We start from the raw sequence: 23,809 nt of genomic DNA, 5'->3' as shown, positions 1-23,809 counted from the left end.
CTCTAAAGGACTACTTTGAGATAAACTTAAACACCACAGTGGAAAAAAGAACAATCTGGGACGCAAGTAAAGCAGTCATGAGAGGGTTTCTAATACAACAAAATACGATAAAGAAAAGACTCTGGAATGAAAAGAAGGAGAAGGTACTGGAGAAAATAAGAGAAGGAGAGAAAAAATTAAGATCTAGGCCTAAGTCGAAGGAAGTGCTGAGAGAAGTGAAATTTTTCCAAGCACAATATTCGAAATTGATAAACCAAGAAGTGGAATGGAAAATTAAACAAATGAAACAAAGATCTTTTGAATCAGCAAATAAGTGTGGGAAACTGCTAGCATGGCAGTTGAAAAAAGACAAAAACTAAATACAGTTACAAATCTAGAGATTGAAGGGAGAATTGTTCAGAAACCCGAGGAAATTAGAAAGTGTTTGCAGAGATATTTCAAAGAACTTTACGCACAAGGGCCGCAGAAAGAGTCCGAGGTGGACCAATTCGTTAAAACCAATGGATTACAAAAAATACCCCAGGAAATGAGAACAATCCTGAATGGTAAAATTTCACAGCAGGAAATCGAAAGTGCCATACAGAACCTCCAACTAGGCAAATCTCCAGGCCCTGATGGACTTACCTCCAAATATTATAAGGTTCTTAAGGACTACTTGATACAACCCCTGATGGAGGTTTGTAACCAGACCATGGAGGGGAAGAAGCCACCGGAAACGTGGAAAGAAGCTTTCATCACATTGATACCTAAATCAGAGACTGAAAAGACTCAACTTAAGAACTACCGTCCCATCTCACTCCTAAATGTGGATTATAAAATTTTTGCGGATATTCTGGCAAGTAGGTTTAAAAAAGTACTTAATGGAGTGATTCACAAGGATCAGGCGGGCTTTCTCCCTGGCAGGCATTTGTTTGACAACACCAGAAACATCATTGACATTTTGGAACTTTTACAAACCAATCTTAATACTAGAGCGGTGTTAATTTTTATTGATGCGGAGAAAGCCTTTGATAACATTTCTTGGATGTTTATGAAGAAAAATTTGGAAGGGATGGGAGTGGGACGGGGGTTCGAAAATGGAATAGAAGCAATTTATTCAGAACAAAAAGCTAAATTGATAGTAAACAATGTGGTGACAGAGGAGTTTAAAATTGAAAAAGGGACACGGCAGGGGTGCCCCCTATCACCTCTATTGTTTATTTCAGTCCTGGAGGTGCTATTGAACATGATCAGAAAGGACCGGTTGGTACAGGGAATTGAGGTCGGAGTGAAACAATATAAATTGAAAGCATTTGCAGACGACTTGGTACTAACATTACAGGAGCCAGTTTCTAGTTCTAAAAGAGTTTTAGAATTAATTTCTGATTTTGGTCGGGTGGCGGGATTCAAGTTGAATAAGCAAAAGACTAAGGTTTTAGCAAAAAATTTGACATCTACAGAAACAGATGAGTTCCTGAAAGAGACAGAATTAAATGTGGTTAAAAAAGTGAAATACCTAGGGGTGTATCTGACCTCTAAAAATTTGAATTTGTTTAAAGATAATTATGAGAAATGTTGGTCAGAAATTAAAAGAGATTTGGAAGTTTGGACAAGATTGAAACTTTCCTTGTTAGGTCGAATAGCAGCTATAAAGATGAATGTATTGCCGAAAATGTTATTTTTGTTCCAGGCCCTACAGATCGTGGACAAGGTGGAATGTTTTGGAAAGTGGCAGAAGGATATTTCTAAGTTTGTTTGGCAGGGCAAAAAGCCCCGAATAAAGTTTAAAATATTAACTGACGCGAAAGAAAGAGGGGGATTTGCCCTGCCGGACTTGAGGTTATATTATGAATCTGCAGCCTTCTGCTGGATGAAAGATTGGATCTTGTTGGAGAACACTGATGTCCTTGATCTGGAAGGGTTTAATAATGCTTTTGGGTGGCATGCATATCTGTGGTATGACAAGGTTAAAGTTCACAAATTGTTTAAAAACCATATTGTTAGAAGAGCAATTTTTATGGTCTGGACAAAATATAAAGACTTATTGGAGAGTAAGACCCCGAGGTGGCTTTCACCGGTGGAGGCCAAGGCACGTAAGAGACTTAACATGGAGGCCTACTGGCCAAAATATTGCGAAATAATTGAAAAAATTGGAGTCAATTGGAAGTTGCAGAGCTTGGAAAAACTAAAAAACAAGGTGCGGGATTGGTTGCATTATGCCCAAATTCAGGAAGTTTTTAAAGAGGACAAAAAGGTGGGGTTCCAGGTGGAAAAATCGAAACTAGAGACAGAATTGTTAGAACCAAAAAACAAATTACTTTCGAGAATGTATAACTTGCTGCTTAAGTGGAATACACAGGATGAGACAGTAAAATCCGCCATGATAAAATGGGCGCAGGATATTGGGCATAACATCATGTTTGAGGACTGGGAAAGGTTATGGAACACCGGAATGAAATTCACGGCATGTAGTGCCTTGAAGGAAAATATTATGAAAATGATATACCGGTGGTACATGACCCCAGTCAAGCTTGCTAAGATATACCACCTGTCTGATAATAAATGTTGGAAGTGTAAGGAGGCGGAAGGGACATTCTTTCACCTCTGGTGGACATGTCCGAAAGTGAAGGCCTTCTGGGAGATGATTTACAATGAGCTAAAAAAGGTATTTAGATATACCTTACCTAAGAAACCGGAGGCCTTTCTTCTGGGCATTGTAGACCAGAATGTGTTAAAGAAGGACAGAACCTTTTTTATGTATGCTACTACTGCAGCAAGAATTCTCATCGCAAAGTACTGGAAGACACAAGATTTACCCAAGATTTACTGGAAGACACAAGATTTACCCAAGATTTACTCCACAAGATGGAGGAATGGCAGACGCAGTTGATGGACTATATGGAACTGGCTGAAATGACTGGCAGAATCCGAGACTTGGGAGAAGAAGCAATGGAAGAGGATTGGAAAAAATTTAAGGACTATTTGCAAAAGCATTATAAGTTGTATGAATGTTAAGAAAATGCATTTTTTAGGAAATTTTAGCCCCAGCAATTGCAATCAGGTGAAATGAAAACTAAGGTATAAGAAGTTGGAGGTGGAATTATGAAATAATTTTATTGTGTTTTAATTAAAATATATAAGAATTGGGATACAATATTCTGAATTTGGTAACATGATAAATTGAAAGATACAATAAGTAATGAAATAAGATAACAAATTGCTGAAGTTTGTATTATAAATAATGCAGGGTCTGGAGGATGTGGGGAAGTCCAGTAGATTTGATAAAAGGATTATGGAAATTTGAAATTTTTATTCTTTTTCTTTTATCTGTTTTTCTTCTGTATTTCTATATTCTGTAAACTCAATAAAAATATTTGAAAAAAAAAAATTTGCTTTTTGCTCTGAGTAAATTGCTAATATTCCTTTTAAAAATTTAGGACCACATTAAATTTCTTCAAGTAGCTTTGTCATGAATTTCCAAGAGACGTTGTCAAAAGCTTTTTCAGCATCAATAAACATCATTTCTGCTTTCTTTTCATTTTTAACCTCTAGGTATTCTATTATATTCAGAATATTCCTTATATTCTCTTTCGTTTGTCTACCTGGAAGAAATCCTGCCTGATCTTAATGTATATATTCATTTAATATTTTTTTCAGTCTGTTAGCTAATATGTTTGCAAACAGTTTATAATCATTATTATAAGATGTAGGCCTGTAGTTTTTAATTTGCAGCAAGTCTGCATCTTGTTTTGGAATTACTGTAATATAGGCTTCTTTCCATGTTTCTGGAATTTCACCTGTAGTCAATATCTCATTCATGACATCATTTAAGGGGTTCACTAACTGCTCACTTAATTTTTTATAATATTTTGCCGTAAGTCCATCTGGGCCCAGTGACTTGCCATTTTTTGACTCTTTTATTGCCTCTAACAGTTCTTGCACTGTTATCTGAGTATTTAAAATCTTCATTTGTTCTTCTTTTATATGTGGCATATTACTACTTCTAATATACTAGTTCTAATATACTCTAATATAATATATTATATTATATTATATATCTAATATACTCTAATATAATATATTCTAATATACTCTTTGATCAAATGGCTTTCTTGGTTTCCATCTCTTCATATGTGGCCCACCTTCCCTCCATATTTAATTTTTTGACCGTCAATACCTCAATGGGTGAAATCCACCTTGGTGTTTTCCTTTCTAGTAAGTTTTTATTTCTTTCCCACACTTCATAAATCGACCTTCTGATCACATGATTCAGTAAACCTTTATGCACTTTCACTTTGGCATGCCAAAGATAAAAATGCCACCCAAATCTGTTATCATAACCTTCCAGATCCAAAAGATCTGTATTTTCCAACGTTATCCATTCCTTTAACCAACACAGACAGGACACCTCATAATAGAGTTTCAAGTCTGGTATGGCGAATCCACCTCTTTCTTTTTTAAATTTAAATTTTATCCTAGGTCTTTTCCCTTGCTAGGTGAATCTCGATAATACTTTTTGCCACTCTTTGAATTGTCCTGTTCTTTTGATCACTGGAATTGTTTGAAATAGAAATAACATCTTGGGTAGTACATTCATTTTTACCACTGATATTCTTCCAGAAAATGACAACTTTAATCTATTCCTTCTTATTTGCCTTCCATGTGGATTCATAATTATCATTAAACAAACTGATATTTTTTGATGTTAACCAAATTCCAAGATATTTCACTTTTTTTTACCACCATGATTTCCAATCTACGTTGCAATTCATCTATCTGTTCCTTAACCATATTCTTCACTAAGGTTTTGGTTTTACTTTTATTGAGTTTAAATCCTGCTACTTGCCCAGATTCCTCAATTTTCACCAGCGCTTCTTGTACGCTAGATTGTGGATCTTCTAATTTTAAGACCAAATCATCCGCAAAGGCTTTTAATTTATACTCTTTTACTCCAATCTTCATACCTCTGACTTCTGACAATTCTCTCAAATTCTTATTTAATACCTCCAGGACCGTAATAAATAACAATGGTGACAACGGGCACCCCTGTCTAGTACCTTTAGTTATATCAAAATTATCAGTAAAGGTATTGTTTACTATCAATTTCACTTTTTGCTATGAATATATAGCTTCTATACCTCTCAAAAATATCTCCCCCACTCCCATCATTTTCAAATTTTCTTTCATAAAATGCCAAGAAATATTATCAAAAGCTTTCCCAGCATTAATAAACATTAGTGCCGCTTGTTTGTCGTTCCTGGTTTCCAAATATTCAATTATATGCAATATATTCCTAACATTATCTTTCAATTGTCGACGAGGAAGAAAACCTGCTTTATGAATTAGCTCATTTAAAATACTTTTTAGTCTATTGGCTAAGATGTCTGCAAATAGCTTATACTCATTGTTCAATAATGAAATGGGTCTGTAATTCTTTACATTCAAGCAATCAGTGTCTTTCTTAGGGATCAAAGTAATATATGCCTCTTTCCAGGTATTCAGAATTTTCCCTTCTTTCAGAATGTTATTCCCAAAATAACTTCCCATAGCACTGGTGTCAGTTGTCCACTAAGAGTCTTATAATATTTTGCCATATTTTCAACTTATTTAAGAGTAGTGTGATTTACTAGTCAAGTTGTGTCTGCTTCCCCACTCAGAGGTCTAAGTGGAATCCAAACATGCATAAGCCCCACTGAGTTCAACTAAACTTCTACTTTCTTGAGAGTAAGCCCCATTGAATTCAGTAGGGCTTCCTTGTGAGTAGACACACATTTGCTTGCACTGCTTACCAACAAACACCCTCCCCACCATTTTCACACAGTACCTAATCTCCCATTTGGGCAGAAAGCAGCCAGTTAAATCTTCTTCCCTCCATTTCCCCCAGACACAGAAGCCCCCCCCCCAAAAAAACCCCATCGCACCAATCTCTTCCTTTTTGTCAGAGGGAGGGAGTGCAAGCAAGCAAATAACCAACCAACCAACCAACCTTCCTTTTTAATATGGAGGAAAGCTATTTGGGGGGGGGGGTGGACACAACACTTCCTTTTTTTCACCAGGAGGGGGGGGTACAGTGGAAGGAAGGAAGAAGCGCGTTCCAGTTCTCTGTTTATGTTATTGGTTTACTTTGCCTGGATCTTTGATTGCCTAGCTGGGGGGTGGGGGTGGGGGGTGTCGCTCCTGGATCGTTAGAAAGCTCTGCATAATTAGCTGAACGCAGGAAGTTAGGCTCTAAGAGCTGGTTTGTGTGCTTGCTTGTTAATCTCTCCTTAATCTTAGTGAGGGGAGGGGCAACAAAGCAGGAAGAGAGGGTGCCTGCCTTCCACCTGTTATAATAATTTTAAGGTCTTACATATATAAAATAGATGTTCATAAATGTACCAAGCAAACACATACAAATATGTAAACCACATGTCTGAAACCCACAGAAAAGTCCTGAAACCATTTTCTCTCTCCCAAAATGACCTCAAATATTTCTCTGCAAGGTCAAAGGAAATGGGAAATCTCCCCATTGTCTCTTTCACAAATCCTGTCTTAAGGGCACATTTAAGATATGAATAGGGTGAGCCTGTGACCTGGACTCAGGAACTGAGTAATTACTGTTAAGTTGTGGGTAGACATAGCAGACGACACAGCGATTCTTCCAAAGCAGCTCTTTATTTGTAAGCTGGAACAGAACTGACTGAGGAGCTCAGCCAGCCTGCTTATATAGAGCTCCAGAACAATGTAACTGTTGCCATTTTTTAAAACTATCCAATCACTGAACGTCACTTTCGATCCTTCATTTGCATACAAACTATCCAGTCACTAAAAGTCACTTTCGATCCTTCATTTGCATAACTATCTACAGTATCCCCCTGCTGGCCCAGGGTGAGAACTTCAGTATATAACATTTACCATTACAAAGGAATCGCCAGACTGCCGAAATAATGCAATCAGTTATCATTCTCAGGTAACCTGCCAGACAGGTTTTCTGCTGTAGACCGCCTCTTCTGTGATGTAGGTATGATGTATCTGAGGTCTTGAGCTACAGGGGGGCAAAAGGGGGGCAATGTTTGCTAAAGAAAGTAAAATCTCTCACTGCATCCATTTCTTCCCCTTCTATTTGCCAGGAGGTGATGGAACCAGTGGCCATGATCTTAGGTTTTTTTGATGTTGATCTTCAAATCATATTTTGCGCTCTCCTCTTTCACTCTTAGAATCATAGAATCATAGAGTTGGAAGGAAGAGACCACAAGGGCCATCGAGTCCAACCCCCTGCCAAGCAGGAAACACCATCAGAGCACTCCTGACATATGGTTGTCAAGCCTCTGCTTAAAGACCTCCAAAGAAGGAGACTCCACCACACTCCTTGGCAGCAAATTCCACTGTCAAACAGCTCTTACTGTCAGGAAGTTCTTCCTAATGTTTAGGTGGAATCTTCTTTCTTGTAGTTTGGATCCATTGCTCCGTGTCCACTTCTCTGGAGCAGCAGAAAACAACCTTTCTCCCTCCTCTATGTGACATCCTTTTATATATTTGAACATATATTTGAACCATTGTTAAATGGTATAATAGATTTGCTGAATCATTACCTCTGTACATGTACAGAGGCTATGTCAGCTTTAGAGAGAGAGAGAGAGAGAGAGAGAGAGAAGAAAAAGGAGGTTTAAACCAAGAGGTGACAAAGCTATGCTCTGCACATGAAACTTTATTCAAATTTCTTAATGTAAAACTTGGAACCATTGAGGGCACTGCAATGAGAAGTACCCCTTTGTGTGTGCCTTGCGTAAAATGCAGATTGCCCTAAACCTTTGCTCCAGGGGCTGCTTTAGAGAAATAAAAGGGTTAAGTACTGGACCATCAAGAGTTAAGAGGTTGCCAAGTTCCAAATCTAACATGCAAAATTCTCTCCACAGGTAAATATCAGAGTACTCCCACACTGAGTTTGTCTCTAAAGTAGTTTTTTTTTAATGGATTTTAGTGACATTTATAATAGATTTTGTTTTGTGTGTATATGCCTATGCATTTTTGGAACAGAATTCCTGACAGAAAATTTCACAGGAAATAATTTTCCCTTTCAACAGGATACGTGAACCCCTAAGAAGACTCAACCCCATTAACAAAGTGTTTGTGCCTCCTTTTCTCCCACAGCACAAAAAAGTGAGGGGATACAAACAGTAATTTAAATATTCTATATCCAAAGTTCTCAGAAAAGTAATTGCATTTGTATTTTTTTGTGTGTTTCTTTCCTTACAGTAACTTTCCTTCTGTTCTGCTAAACTAGTTTGAATCCCTGCTATATTATTTGACGTCCCTCTATTTCTTTGTGGCTTGAACACTTCTCTTAAATAACAAACAATCTGTTTTCATTTATTTAATAAGTTTTCTTTTACATTATGTCTGAAATTAATCTAAGCACAACCAAGTATTTTTTGGAATCATGTTGTGTCAGGTAAAGGTAAAGGGACCCCTGACCATTAGGTCCAGTCGTGCCCGACTCGGGGGTTGCGGCGCTCATCTCGCTTTATTGGCCGAGGGAGCTGGCTTACAGCTTCTGGGTCATGTGGCTAGCATGACTAAGCCACTTCTGGCGAACCAGAGCAGCGCACGGAAACGCCATTTACCTTCCTGCCGGAGCGGTACCTATTTATCTACTTGCACTTGGACGTGCTTTTGAACTGCTAGGTTGGCAGGAGCAGGGACTGAGCAACGGAAGCTCACCCTGTCGCGGGGATTTGAATTGCCGACCTTCTGATTGGCAAGTCCTAGGCTCTGTGGTTTAACCCACAGCGCCACCTGCGACATGTAGTTTTTAATCAAACTTATTCCTCTTTTACCTTGTTGCCGGCCGGCTTCAGGTTTCTTTCAAATTGTATGTTTTAGCATTTCCTTTTAGTTCCTCAAGATCATTTCCCTAAATATTTTTCAATTTTGGGACATGTCCACCACATGTGGTCAAATCTATTTAATTTTTATTTTTAAAAAATGGTCTGTAAATTTTTAGTATTGGTCAGATCTGTACCTTGTATACTTGATGAATTTGTCCCCCCCCCCCCTTTTGTACATATGGATGTAGTGTACAATTCATTATTTTCCTGTAAATTAAAAAAGAGCAAAACAAACAAACAAAAACCACCGAAACTAAGAGGAGGAAAGTAAGCTGAGCAGTTAATAACAGTAGTCATTATTTGGAAAGGTGATAATAATATTCAAACGGATAAAAAGGCCTAACTCTAAGATTTTCTTATTGTTTACAGCTTCCCTTATGATATTCTCTACCCTTTTTGGGTTTTTACCCCTTACCTTTCTAACTGTGTTTTTAAGTCCCAAAAACCCTGCCTCCTTACAGGATATCATTTCTAAAGATGTGTTACTGCAGACCCAATGATGAAAAAAAACCCCAAAAACCAGCCCAATTCCTTGCAACCACAAGACTACTTATTACCTGCAACAACAACAAAAGAGTGGACACAGCAATTTCTTTCCAATGGATATAGACTGACGGGGAGGGGGGCTGACAAAAGGGGCAGGTTGAATTGTAAATACATTTTCTCTCTTTTTGACCTCAAGACTTTGTGCCCTGGGATTGAAGAGATATGTAAAAGCAGCAAGAATTGTCTCAAAATCACATGATTGCCTCAAGATATCCAACTGGTGTGGAATTATTTGTATGTTGTGTGTATTATGCATTATTATGTAGGAATGCTGAAATGTGTCTGATAGTGTGTTATTTCCACCAAGGGTGGGGGTTTTTGTGTGTGTGTGTAATTTTTTTATGTTTAATGTATAATGTCTTAATGTATAGTGTCTTATTGCTTACAGCCCAACGGAGGATTCTCATGCACTACATGCCTTGTAATAGATCAGGCTATGGCCCAGTCCAAAATTTATTTATTTATTTATTTTTTATAAATATTTATTAAGGTTTTTAAATATAAATGCACACATAATAAACGATCTTACTTCTATTACAACAATTTCATCACTTCTTTGGACTCCCTCACGTCTCCCGCTCCCATTTACATCGTTAAAAAAATTTTTTCCAAACAAATTATCAACTTGTTTACAATCTCATGTCCACTCATTCAAATATAATCTAGCACTTCTTCCAAAAAATTTTATATTTTCTTTAGTCTCACTTATCTTCAAATTTAAATCTAGTTTAGTGGTGGCCAGTTTTTTATAATCTAGCATCCTTCTTAACATTCAACCAAATTACAATGTTTTTGTAGATACATCTTGAATTTCTCCCAGTCTTCCTCCATCTTTTCTTCTCCCAGATCACGGATTCTGCCGGTCATCTCGGCCAGTTGCATATAGTCCATCAGCTTAGTCCAACTTAAAGCTTTTGCAGATGACCTAGTTTTGACCCTGCAGGAGCCAGAATCTAGTACGAAAAGAGTATTACAATTGATTCAGGACTTTGGTCGGGTGGCGGGATTTAAATTAAACAAACAGAAAACCAAGGTGCTGGGAAAAAATTTGACAGACATAGAGTCAGAACGGTTTCAGAGAGAAACAGAATTAACTATGGTTAAAAAGGTAAAGTACCTAGGGGTAAACATAACAGCAAAAAACCTGAGTCTATTCAAGGATAACTATGAAAAATGTTGGTCTGAAATTAAGAGAGACTTGGATAGTTGGACAAAATTGAAGCTTTCTTTGTTAGGCCGAATTGCTGCTATTAAGATGAATGTATTGCCAAAAATGTTGTTTTTGTTTCAAACATTACAGATCGTGGATAAAACGGAGTGCTTCCGGAAGTGGCAGAAAGATATATCTAAATTTGTCTGGCAGGGCAAAAAGCCCAGAATTAAGTTTAAGATATTAACAGATGCGAAAGAAAGAGGGGGTTTTGCCCTGCCAGACTTAAAGTTGTACTATGAAGCCGCAGCTTTCTGCTGGCTAAAAGATTGGCTACTTCTCGAAGACACTGACGTACTGGACCTGGAAGGTTTTAACAATGCTTTTGGTTGGCATGCATACTTATGGTATGACAAAGTTAAGATCAATAAGGCCTTTAAGAACCATATTGTCAGGAAAGCAGTGTTTAATGTCTGGACAAAATATAAAGACTTATTGGAAAATAAAACTCCAAGGTGGCTTTCACCTCTGGAGGCTAAGGCCCGAAAAAGACCCAATATGGAGGCCAAATGGCCAAAATATTGGGAAATATTAGAAAAAGATGGAGACAATTGGAAATTGCAGAGTTTGGAGAAAATGAAGGATAAGGTGCGAGACTGGTTACATTATGCTCAGATTAAAGAAGTTTTTAAAAATGACAAAAAGTTAGGGTTCCAGGTGGAGAAATCGAAGTTAGAAACAGAATTGTTAGAACCAAAGACCAAGGTACTATCTAGAATGTATAACTTGCTGCTAAAATGGAATACACAAGACGAAATGGTTAAATCGGCTATGATAAAATGGGCACAGGACATTGGGCATAACATTATGTTTGAGGACTGGGAAAGGTTGTGGACCACTGGGCTGAACTTCACCGCATGTAATGCTCTGAAGGAAAATGTAATGAAAATGATATATAGATGGTACATGACCCCAGTTAAACTTGCCAAAATATACCATTCGTCTGATAATAAATGTTGGAAATGCAAAGAAAATGAAGGAACATTCTTTCACCTCTGGTGGACATGCCCTAGGGTGAAGGCCTTCTGGGAAATGATATATAATGAGCTGAAAAAGGTATTTAAGTATACCTTCACAAAGAAACCAGAGGCCTTCCTTCTGGGTATTGTAGGCCAGAAGGTGTTAAAGAAGGATCGAACATTTTTTATGTATGCAACAACGGCAGCAAGGATTCTCATTGCAAAAAACTGGAAAACTCAAGATCTACCCACACTGGAAGAGTGGCAGATGCAGCTGATGGGCCCAGTCCAAAATTTAGATTAGATCAATTTACGACCACATTTCTTTGTTCCACATGGCACTCTGCCGACTTTCCCTAACTCATTTTACCAAGAAGAAGCTTCAGGATCCATGAAACAGCAGATACATGAAGGTGTATATACTTTGATTTAGCAGGAATGATCCCTTATAGAGTTAAATTGACTAACTTGGACAAGTGCCCTTTTTAGAATGCGTTTTCACAGATTGGTTTGAAAAATTGAGAACCATGGGGCTATCTAAATTTTAATTGGACTCAGTTTGAATTGGACAAGTGTATCCAAAGTGCAAGTAGCTTTCTGCTTTTAAGTGCAAGTGAGCAGCTCCCTAGAGTGCAAGACCAGAGCCTATAATAATAAAATCCCATAGAAAGGCCAAGGCAAAGACATCTCTCTCATGATATGTCCAAACCTGTGGCGGCTGTGGAGGGTGCGAGGTGACATGGTCGAAATGAAAGCCCTCAGGGGATTCATCAGGAGTGCTTGCTGTGAGCATGCTGGAGGTGTGAGTCCAGAGGAGAGCTAACTCTGACACCTGAGAACACACAAAAAGGCAGAAACGAAACAAACTGCATTTTTCAGTCATTACTGGACCTTCCTGTTAAGTGTAAAGCATAGACCACTACTGAGAAAATGTTTCTCCCAAAATGCTAGAATGCCACAAGTAATTTAGTAACAAAATGCAACATGTGTTACTTTTATGTCATATCCTATGTCCAGCTATGTGCACTGCTACACCTGCAAATAGCCTTAAGAGGCCTGACATGCAAGTCTCTTCACATTTACACGAAGGCATCCATTTACAACATTATCAGGTTATTATTTTGTGGGGCAACAATTTTTTAGAAAACATCCACGGCAAACCCGGAACTACCAGAACAGGTTACTTCTGGGTTCGCTGCTCACGCATGCGCAGAAGCGCTAAATTGCGCCGTGCATGCGCAGACACACGCTTCAACGTGTGTCATTTTTGGGTTGCGGTGGGGCCTCTAGAACGAATCCCCACTGTACCCCAAGATTCCACTGTATACAGTGGTGCCTCGCAAGACAAAAAGAATCCGTTCCGCGATTCTCTTCGTCTAGCGGTTTTTTCGTCTTGTGAAGCAAGCCCATTCACGGATTAGCGCTATTAGCGGTTTAGCGGCTTTTAGCGGCTTATCGGCTTATCGGCTTATCGGCTTAGCGGCTTAGAAAAAGGGGGGGGAAGGGGAAAAAACCCGCAGGAACTTGCAAGACATTTTCGTTTTGCGAAGCACCTCCAAAATGGAAAACTCTTTCGTCTAGCGAGTTTTCCATCTTGCAAGGCATTCGTCTTGCGGGGCACCACTGTATCTTTAGATGCCAGGCAGAAACATTCCTCTGCTCTGAGGCCTTTGGCTAAATAAATCACCTGTGGCCTTTTAAACTGTGCATGTGTGGAGAGGGGGGTTATTATTGTTTGTTACTATGTTATGTTTTTATATTGTAAACTGCTCTGTGATCCTTGGATGAAGGATGGCATAGAAATAATACATACATACATACATACATACATACAAACAACAATATTCAATATTCATAGACTTAAAATTTTATTATCTGACTGCAGTTCTCTGCCATAGAGTTCTTTTCTTCAAAGATGTCTTATTTTAATTCATCATCTTTTGCCCCCAATTTCATATTATTCTATTTGTTCTTTCCTATCCATCACAGCAGGAAAGGATTTCATACACCCCTCCAGTGAGTCCCGTACCAACGTATGCTTCCTCGTCATCGCCATTACACGTCCCAGTGCCTCGAGCAATCAGGATGGAGGAAGATGCCATCAGGCTCCCAGCACACCTGCGTGAGTCTTCCTCCAATACTGGTATCACTTGGGTGGGAGGTTCCTTTCTTTTGTTGTTGTATTTGTATCTTTTATTTAGAACAATGGACTTTCCTCACAAATGCCATGGACACTTGTTCTTCCTTCCTCCTTCCACGGATTGGTTCTTTGACTGTCATGTGATACATATTTCACCATCGACAGAAAGATGCATGTTGGGCTTTGTGTTTCCCAAAGACTTACTTTACTGGCAGAACACAGGGTGCTCTGAACTGGTCGCATGGTGTTTTCAGGTGCATTTTCTACTCCAGATAGTCCCACTTGCTAGCAATGAGCTCTGGAGATTATTCTGCATAGGCAGAGCACACCTAATATGAACAACCTCAACTTTTCCAGTACTTGGTAAATCAGTGTCCAATGTTTACTCTATTTTGCTTTTTAGGAGATCACTTTAAAATGATTAGTGTGAGTTCCTTCCATTGTGTGCATGTCTGGCACTTGACTCAAGTGTGCATGCATTTAAATGATGTGTGTGAAGACTAAAGCACCATGTAGTGCACTGCTTTGCTCATGCTACAACCAGTAAGGTCTGTGTTTAACTGTTTGGTAGTATTTCAGATTATTTTATTTAACTATTTTATAGGCTTTTAGACCTCTTTTTGGGCAAAATTGCCTACCAAAGCTGTTTACAATAATATACAAATACATATGCTTAAAATCCAAAAATATAACCATTCAAAACACTTAAAATGCCCAGTTTTATTCAAAATAAGGATTGGATTGGATTGGATTGATCTTTATTACGGCCATTGGCCCGTTACACGACAGTTTCCCATACCAACATATTATACTTAAACCTCCAAATTTAAAATCGCCAAAACTTACAAAAGACAAACAGGAACCGAAGCAAAACAAAAACAAAGACCACCATCATACATTACAATAAATTTGTAACCTATACATCGCCCTCTGCTCATAAATTAATCAAGGATATTGTCAGGGAACTGACATCAGAGAGAAAAGCGGAGGCAGGGCTCCAGAGCAATGCCGGAGAGGGAACCAGTCGGGGGGAAGGAATTTAGTGTGACACCAATAGAGAGGAGAGGGAGATGGAGGAATCGGTGTCAGGGCTCCGAGACCCTTCAACTGAGACCAGCGGAGAGAGCGCTGGCACGCCCTTGCCGTCCCCTTACCTGCGCAGACGTGTTCCGCACAGGGAACATAGGCGGAGACTTGGGGTCAAACAGCTTTTATGCTGGAAGAGATTCAAGAAACGCCCACTGACGGATTCTACAAGTGACTAACAGGTCACGGAGGGCGAGCTCTAACCCTTAACATGCTTGAGCAAACGATCTAATTGAAGTGGAGGCAGTTTACACACGAGTAACCCACCCATAACCATCACAGCAATCCGTCAGTCCCTTGCTGTTACTCGTGAGTAAGCAGTGGAAACATGAGTCAGACTGGAGGCGCCGGGGCAGCGGAGCCAGCTGCGGGGGCGCAGGACCTGGTGAAGAGGAACCAGGAGCTGGAACGGCATGTAGCACTGCTGATGGCGCGGCTGGACGAGAGGCGCACCCAGGACGCGCAGGTGAGACCCACCCCAGTGGCAAAGAAGGTGCCCGGACTGGTACACAAATTTGGGGGAAAACCCCAAGAATATAATGGATTCCGGACAGAAATAGAGTACGCACTGCAGCTGCAGCATGATGACTTTGCTGACGAGGCAGCGCAGGTGGCGTATATCGTGGGGCACCTTGAGGGCAGCGCGAGGGAATGGGTTAGACCCCTAATGGCCGTGCAGAACCCCGCCATGAAGGACGTCCGGAAGTTTCTTCAGGCAATAGACGCTATGTATTCAAGCCAATTGGGGGAGAGTGTGACCCGACGGGAGCTGTTGAGATGCAAGCAGGGGGACCTTTCCGTTGGAGACTACTGGTCCCGCTTTGCGATGCTAATACACAGGCTCGAATGGGATATGGACAGCCCGCCCATACGGATGCTGTTTGAGGAGGGGTTGTCCCCAACCGTTAAAGATGAGCTCTCCCGCGCGCCCCGCCCGGAGACTATGGATCAGCTGACTAAGGCGGCGCTGGCGATAGGCTCTCGCCAGGAAGCGCGCACTTTGGAAAGGCGGGAAGGGAGAGGGGAGCGTTGCCCTGACTACTGCATTCCTGAGATGCCAAGGCAGCCTTCTGATGATGTGGTGCCAATGGAAATCGATGGGGCGCGCGCACGCGAGGTTCCGAGCGCCCACCAAGGAGGCAAAAGGGAAGGAAAGGCTGGGAAAAGCACCAAGAAATGTTTCCTCTGCCAACGGCCAGGACACTTTGCCAGGGTATGTCCACAAAGAAAGGCTTGGCAAGGAATGGTGGGAGCCGCTGGAAACGAGGAGGAGGGGGCAGAGGAAAAGGTGCAGGGAAACGACAGCGCTTGACTGCCCACAGGGGGGCGCAGCAGCCAAGCGAACAACTAAGTGAAGTGCCCCAACCTGACCCACCCAAGGTTTCTATAGCGATAGAGGTGACGCTAGAACTCCCAAATGGACACCCAGTCAAGGTGAAGGCAATGTTGGACTCAGGCAGCTCCTGTAATTTTTTTAGTAAGGAGTTTGCACTGGAGCACCAGATCCACTTGCTGCCACTGGATTTCCCACTTCAAGTGACCACGATTGATGGCAGGGAGTTGCTGGGGGGGGGAGGTGACACATCAAACCCCGCCAATGAGAATGAGTGTGTCCAGGCACACAGAGACCATTGCCTTTCACGTGGTCACACTGGCGGGACCCCCGATAATACTGGGGATGAGCTGGCTAGTGCTCCATGATCCAGTGGTGGCGTGGCACCAACGCACAGTCACCTTCGGGTCAGCGCACTGTTTGGAACACTGTCTAGGGGGGGAGAAGCCCAGGGTGAGATTGGCCAGAGTGGCAGCAACCACGCTGAAGCAGAAAGCGCAGGTGCCGCCACAGTACGCGGACTTACAAGAGGTTTTCAGCGAGAGGGAAGCGGACAGACTGCCGCCACATAGGCCCTTCGACTGCCAAATCAACCTACTCCCTGGGGCGCAGCTGCCGGTGGGTAAGCTGTATGCCATGTCCGACAGAGAGATGCATGAGTTGCGAGACTTTATAGACAAGAACTTGAAAAGGGGGTTTATAAGAGAATCTAAGGCAGTGGGGGGCAGCCCTGTGTTTTTTGTGGATAAGAAAAACTCGGATCAGCCGAGGCTCATCGTAGACTATAGAAAATTAAACCTTGTATCGGAACCCGTGACCTTCCCAATGCCCAGAATTGATGATATTCTAACTAGGGTAAGGAAGGGTAAGATTTCTACCAAGCTGGACCTTAGGGGAGCCTACAATTTGATTAGAATGAGAGAGGGGGACGAATGGAAAACCACCATGTTCACCCCCCTAGGGGCCTTTGAGTACTTAGTCATGCCATTTGGATTACAGTTGGGCTCCGCCTGCTTTCAAAGCTTCATGCACCATGTGCTGGGTTCCCTGCTGTACAAGAACTACGTAGCATTTCTGGACGACGTCCTGATCTATTTGGACAATGAGAAACAGCATGTCCAGGACGTCAGGGAAGTGCTGAAAAGGCTACAAGAGCACCAACTGTGGGTCAAGCTGGAAAAGTGCCAGTTTCACGCCAAGGAAGTGGAATTCCTGGGATACAGGTTGTCAGACAGAGGCTTAGCCATGGACCCCGGCAAGGTGCAGGCGGTGCTGGAATGGAAGGCCCCCAAAACCCGGAAGGATGTGCAGAGGTTCCTTGGGTTCAGCAACTTCTACCGGAAGTTCATCAAGAACTTTGCCCACTTAACCGCACCCATCACGGATTGTCTCAGTAGCAAAAAGAAGTTCGTCTGGACGGAAGGTGCCCAACGAGCCTTCGAGAGGCTGAAGCAGGCCTTCGCCTCGGAGGAACAGCTCCTGCACGTGGATCTGCAGAAACCGATGAGGCTAGAGACTGACGCGTCGGACAGAGCGATAGGAGCGGTGTTACTCCAGCCGGGACCGGCCCAACACACATGGAGGCCGTGCGCCTTCTTCTCAAGGAAGCTGAACAAATCGGAACAGAACTACACGGTGTATGATCGCGAACTGTTAGCTATTTATGCAGCATTTCGCCAGTGGAGACATCTCCTGATAGGGGCTCAGCACAAGATTCAGGTTTGCACTGACCACAAGAACTTGGAATACTGGAGGACAGCGCGAGTACTCAACCAGCGACAGATTCGGTGGGCACAGGAGTTCTCCAAGTTCTTCTTTGAGATCAAGTACGTGCCAGGACAGGAGAACGTGAGAGCAGATGCGCTTTCCCAGAAACCGGAGTACACGGAAGGAGAAGGACCACCGGAGGCTCGACATGTGTTCCCTGAGGAACGATGGGTTTGTGGGGGGGCATTGGCTGGGAAACGAGAACTAACCGAGTTGATTCACCAGGACGAGTTTGCCCAAACCAGAATCAGGGAACTAAGGGAAAATGGGAGAGACCGGGGAGACTTCGAGGTAAGGGAAGGGTTACTGTATTACAAGGGAGCAATGTATGTGCCCGGGGGGGCCCTACGGGAAAGGGTGCTCAGACAGCTTCACGACAACCCTACAGCGGGGCACTTTGGGCAACACAAGACTATGTTACTGGTCACTAGGGAGTTTTGGTGGCCGAAGGTGAGGGAAGATGTACGAGAGTATGTACGGGGGTGTGACCGCTGCCAAAGAGCCAAGGGAGAGCGGGCAGCCCCGGCAGGGTTACTAGAACCCTTGCCCACGCCGGGAAGACCCTGGGAGGTGGGTGTCAATAGATTTCATGACAGATTTGCCCAAATCAAGAGGTAAGACAGCAGTCATGGTAGTAGTAGATCTGCTAACCAAGATGTGCCATTTTATAGCATGCTCTCATGCGGTGACAGCCGAGGAAACCGCACAACTGTTTGTTACTCACATCTTCAGGTTGCATGGGGCTCCTTCGAGGGTTATCTCTGATCGAGGGAAACAATTTACCTCGAGGTTCTGGAGGAGGCTTATGAACTTATTGCAGGTGGAGGTGGGATTTTCGACGGCAAGGCACCCGGAAACTAACGGGCAGGCAGAGAGGGCGAACAGCATATTGCAGCAATATCTCCGCTGTTACGTCAACGAGAGGCAGAACGATTGGGTAGATAAGCTAGCACTGGCCGAGTTTGCGTATAACAATGCGGAGCATGTGTCCACGGGGATGAGCCTGTTCTTGGCTAATTATGGGTTTCACCCCAGGGCCTTTCCCGGGAGGGGGGAGGAGGGGTGGAGCGTGCCCGCTGCAGAGCAGTTCGTGGAAGAAATGGAAGCACTGCACCAGCAGCTTAAGATGAATCTGGAAAGGGCCAAGGTGGAGTACAAGAGGCAAGCAGATAAACGTCGCCGGGAAGGGGAGACCATTAGGGTGGGGGACCGGGTGTGGTTATCCACTCAAGGGTTGCCCTTCAAGGGTGGGTGTAAGAAACTCAGGCCGAAACGGCTGGGACCATTTGAGGTGACACACCAAGTCAACCCGGTGGCATTCAGGCTCAAATTGCCAGACAACATGAAAATCCACCCGGTATTTCATAGGTCACTGCTCTCGCCGTACAGAGGGGAGCGGAGGGTCCGGGAGGTAGGTGGAGAAGGGCTCAGACACCCACCACTGGAAGAGAGGGAACACCACCAACAGATAATGGAGATCCTGGATTTGCAATGGCGGGGGCGGCAGGTGGAATATCTAGTAGCTTGGGAGGGGGAACCCGAGTCAGAAAACACGTGGGTTCCAGAAGGGGAAATAGGTGATGGGTATCTAGTGGAAGAGTTCCACAACAGGTATCCGAGGAAGCCCAAACCCCTGGAGAGATTCTGGGAGGAGCAATTTGCCACCACGGATGAGGAGGAGGAGGATTTTGTGGGTTTTCCAGCGTCCCCAGAGGAAGGAGGGGAATCGTCAGGAGAGGAGGAATCAGATTGGGAAGGCCCTCCCATCAGAAACCGGAGCGGGTGGGAAGCGGGGTTTGAGTCCTCGGACGATGACGGCAGCTCCTTTCGAGGGTTCCCTGCATCGTCGGCTGAAGATGGGGACAAGGTCACGTCACCGGGTCAGGCCGGGGGTGGAGGGGGTCCTGGGGGGGAGGTGGATGTCAGGGAACTGACATCAGAGAGAAAAGCAGAGACAGGGCTCCAGAGCGATGCCGGAGAGGGAACCAGTCGGGGGGAAGGAATTTAGTGTGACACCAATAGAGAGGAGAGGGAGATGGAGGAATCGGTGTCAGGGCTCCGAGACCCTTCAACCGAGACCAGTGGAGAGAGCGCTGGCACGCCCTTGCCGTCCCCTTACCTGCGCAGACGCGTTCCGCGCAGGGAACATAGGCGGAGACTTGGGGTCAAACAGCTTTTATGCTGGAAGAGATTCAAGAAACGCTCACTGACGGATTCTGCAAGTGACTAACAGGTCACGGAGGGCGAGCTCTAACCCTTAACATGCTTGAGCAAACGATCTAATTGAAGTGGAGGCAGTTTACATATGAGTAACCCACCCATAACCATCACAGATATCAATGGTGATATCGCCTAAAACATAGATCATGGTTTGAAACAATGGTGATATCACCTAAAACATAGATCATGGTTTAAAGGGGTTATCCGAGCCACACAGGAGACCGTTTCTCTTCTTTAGGGATAGGACGCTGATCAAGAATCTGGCAACCATGAGGGATCTTATGGGGTCATCGTCAATTAGTAGATATCTCAGTTTGTCTTCAATCGTATCATCGGCAATTCCCTTAAGATATTGAGCAAGAAACTTGCTCCTGGCCGGTAAGTGAAAAGCACAGTCAAAAATTATGTGATGCAACGATTCCGGTGCCCCACAATTACAATCACATAAGAGCGATATCTGTCCATTGGAGAATCTATTTCTCAGCGCGTTCGATGGGAAGGTGTTGAATCTTGCCTTTACAAAGGCATATCTATGAGCTGAGGAAGTTAAGGAATTCAAATAGTTTGGGAGCCTTAAGAGCGGTAATAAACCAAGATTTAGAGGTGAGCAGGTACCATTGCCCAAGACCATTTTCTGCTGCAAGTCCATCTCCTCTAGCTTACAGGTTACTGGGACTATGTCCTGCTCTAGTAATTTGGATGGGGAGATTCCCATTGCCGTAATTTTCAGCTGTAAATTTTTTATCCATGGGCTCTGGAAATCATCTCTCCACATACATTGTATCAAGTACAAGTTTGGGAGATTGTGCCATAGAGATAACCAGTGTCATAGTATGTGCTTCCACAGAGCATTTTCCAGGGATACAATATTAAGTTCCATGCGTAACACTGTATTACTTACACAGTTGGGCAGTTTCAATATCCCTCTTAAAAACTGATTTTGAATGACCTCCAGGTGAGATAGGTTGACAAAAGTCCCCCAAATAGAGATGGCATAAGCAATTGTCGGGATCACCTTGGCCTTGAAGACTTTCAGCGCCGATGGGATATGAAGGGCCCCATCGGTGAAGAAGAATCGCAAGATCGCCAAGGAGATAGCATTGGCTCTATTTGTAACATAGGCTACATGGGCCTTCCATCTGAGGTTATGTTGTAACCAAACTCCCAAATATTGGAATCTGTAGACTTGTTCGATGACTCTCCCATCAATTCTCCAGTTATGGAGTTTCCGGCTCTTTGAGAAAATAAAGATCTTAGATTTTCCATAATTAATTGTAAGGGAATTTGCGTTACAGTATGATCCAAAAATTTTTAAGGCCCTCCTGAGACCTACTCTAGAAAAAGAAAGAATGACTGCGTCATCTGCATATAGTAACAAAGGGCAGAGATAAAGTGCTAGGCGGGGTGCATGAATCCTTTCTTGGGCCTCTATTAGGGGAGTCCTCATGTCGTTTATGAACAAATTGAACAGGAGTGGAGCCAATATACAACCCTGTCGGACACCTCTGTTAATGGGAATTGAATTGGTGAGATCACCCTCGGGGGTGAATCTCACTCTAGCCGCTGAGTTCTCATGGAGTTTGATTATTAGCCAGAGAAGCCTTCTGTCGATGCCCCAGCGGGTGAGTTTTTCCCAGAGGATGCTCCTGGGGATACTATCGAATGCTGCCTTTAGGTCAATGAATGCCACACAGAGTTGGCCACCCTTTGGGGTGGAATATTTCCAGGCAAGATGTTGTAAAATTAGAATATGATTGATTGTTGACTGTTTGGGGCAGAATCCAGCTTGTTCGGGCCCAATTAATTTTTTCTCTTCGGCCCATTGGATAAGTCTGTTCAACAGGCAACGGGCATACAGTTTCCCCACTATTGAGAGCAGACTGATGTTTCTGTAATTCCCCGGGTCATCTGGTGAGCCCTTTTTGTGGATTGGAACGATAACAGCATCCTTCCATACTTCCGGGATCATTCCAGAGTTGTTAACTGCATCGAAGATGGTTGCCAGGACCTTGGCCCACCAGTCCGCGTGGTATTTTATAGCTTCTGCCGGGATCAGGTCTGGCCCAGGCGCTTTCCCTGTTTTGAGTTTGACGATCAAGTCATGGATGTCTTCTGGATCGGTGGGGGGCCAGAGGGGAAGCTGATCTTGAAATCCGTCTCTTGTGTTAACGATACAGTCAGTTGTGGCAAAGTAATTTTTTAAATAAGATTCCCAAACCGGGGCGGGAATAATAGTTAAAGGGTATCTTTTAGTTCTTTTATTTACCAGGAGCCAAAATTGTCTGGAGTTCCGTGATGATGAGGCTTCTATAATTGCCCGCCATTGATTCACTTGCCATTCCAGTCTGGCGCCCTTTTGAATTTGCTTGTAGGCCGATTTTGCTTGGAAATATTCTTTTGGCAAGACCGTTGCCCCAGAGGCTTTGTACTCTTTGTAGATGTTACCAAGAAGTTGTCTAGCCTGTTTACAAGCACTGTTGAACCACAATGCACCTATCTTCCTATGTGTTCGATTTATTTTATGCGTCGGGACAGAGAAAAAAGACGTTAGATCTTCCGACAGATTCGAGAATAGTCTTAGAGTTTGGTCATACAGTGGTGCCTCGCAAGACGAAATTAATTCGTTCCGCAAGTTTTTTCGTCTTGCGAGTTTTTCGTCTTGCGAAGCACGGTTTCCCATAGGAATGCATTGAAAATCAATTAATGCGTTCCTAGGGAGACCGCCTTCAGACCAGGTCCGGGGACAGTCTGTCCCCGGACCTCTTCTGAAGGTTGGTGGGGGGGAGGACTTTTCTCCCCACCGCCAGGCTTCAGAACAGCCTTCTGAAGGCTGGCGGTGGGAAGAAAAGCCCTTCTCCCGCCGCCAGCCTTCAGAAGAGTTCCTGCAGGGCTGCCTAGGCTGCGAATAGCAGCCTGCTGCCCGGTGTGAGGGACGCTCTGAAGCAGAGCGCCCCTTGCGCGGGGCAGACATCTGCAGCTTGGGGAGCCCTGCAGGACTTCCCCGCAGGGCTCTGCAAGCTGCGGATAGCAGCCTGCTGCCCCGCACGAGGGGCACTCTTAAGCAGAGCGCCTCTTAAGCAGAGCGCCCCTCGCGCGCGGCAGACATTCACAGCTTGGGGAGCCCTGCGGGGAACTCTTCTGAAGGCTGGAGGTGGGAGAAGGGCTTTTCTTCCCACCGCCAGCCTTCAGAACAGCCTTCTGAATGTTGGCGGTGGGGAGGAAAAACCCTCCTCCCACCGCAAGCCCCGGGAAGAGAGAAGAAGCTGCGCGCCTTCCCCTCTGTTCCCGGACCTGTCCTGAAGGCTTGCGGCGGGAGGAGGGCTTTCCTCCCCACCGCCAACATTCAGAATGCTGTTCTGAATGTTGGCAGTGGGGAGGAAAAACCCTCCTCCCACCGCAAGCCCCGGGAAGAGAGGAGAAGCTGCGCGCCTTCTCCTCTGTTCCCGGACCTCCCGCCGCAAGCCTTCAGGACAGGTCCGGGAACAGAGGGGAAGGCACGCAGCTTCTCCTCTTTTCCCGGGGCTTGCGGTGGGAGGAGGGTTCCCCGCTGTCCCAGAGATTTCCCTATGGGCTTTCGTCTTGCGAAGCAAGCCCATAGGGAAATTCGTCTTGCGAAGCCGCTAAAAAATCGGAAAACCCTTTCGTCTTGCGGGTTTTTTGTTTAGCGAGGCATTCGTCTTGCGGGGCACCACTGTAATCATG

General features: G+C 43.8%; 1 protein-coding gene across 2 annotated transcripts in view; it reads left to right on the top strand.

Moving 5' to 3' along the window:
- ETV6 (ETS variant transcription factor 6) overlaps positions 1-23,809 on the top strand; it is a 161,316-nt gene that overhangs the window by 57,069 nt on the left and 80,438 nt on the right. Inside the window, exon 2 of one of the 2 annotated variants that reach the window (XM_081861406.1) lies at positions 13,554-13,683. In XM_081861406.1, coding sequence (XP_081717532.1) covers positions 13,554-13,683 — 130 coding nt within the window. Of the gene's footprint in view, positions 1-13,550; positions 13,684-23,809 lie in introns of both variants that reach the window. The other variant, XM_081861405.1, reaches the window with a different exon arrangement.

This window comes from Podarcis erhardii, assembly GCF_964252035.2.
Source record: "Podarcis erhardii genome assembly, chromosome: 5".
Lineage (NCBI taxonomy): Eukaryota > Metazoa > Chordata > Lepidosauria > Squamata > Lacertidae > Podarcis > Podarcis erhardii.
This window is presented reverse-complemented; position numbering and strand designations above follow the sequence as displayed.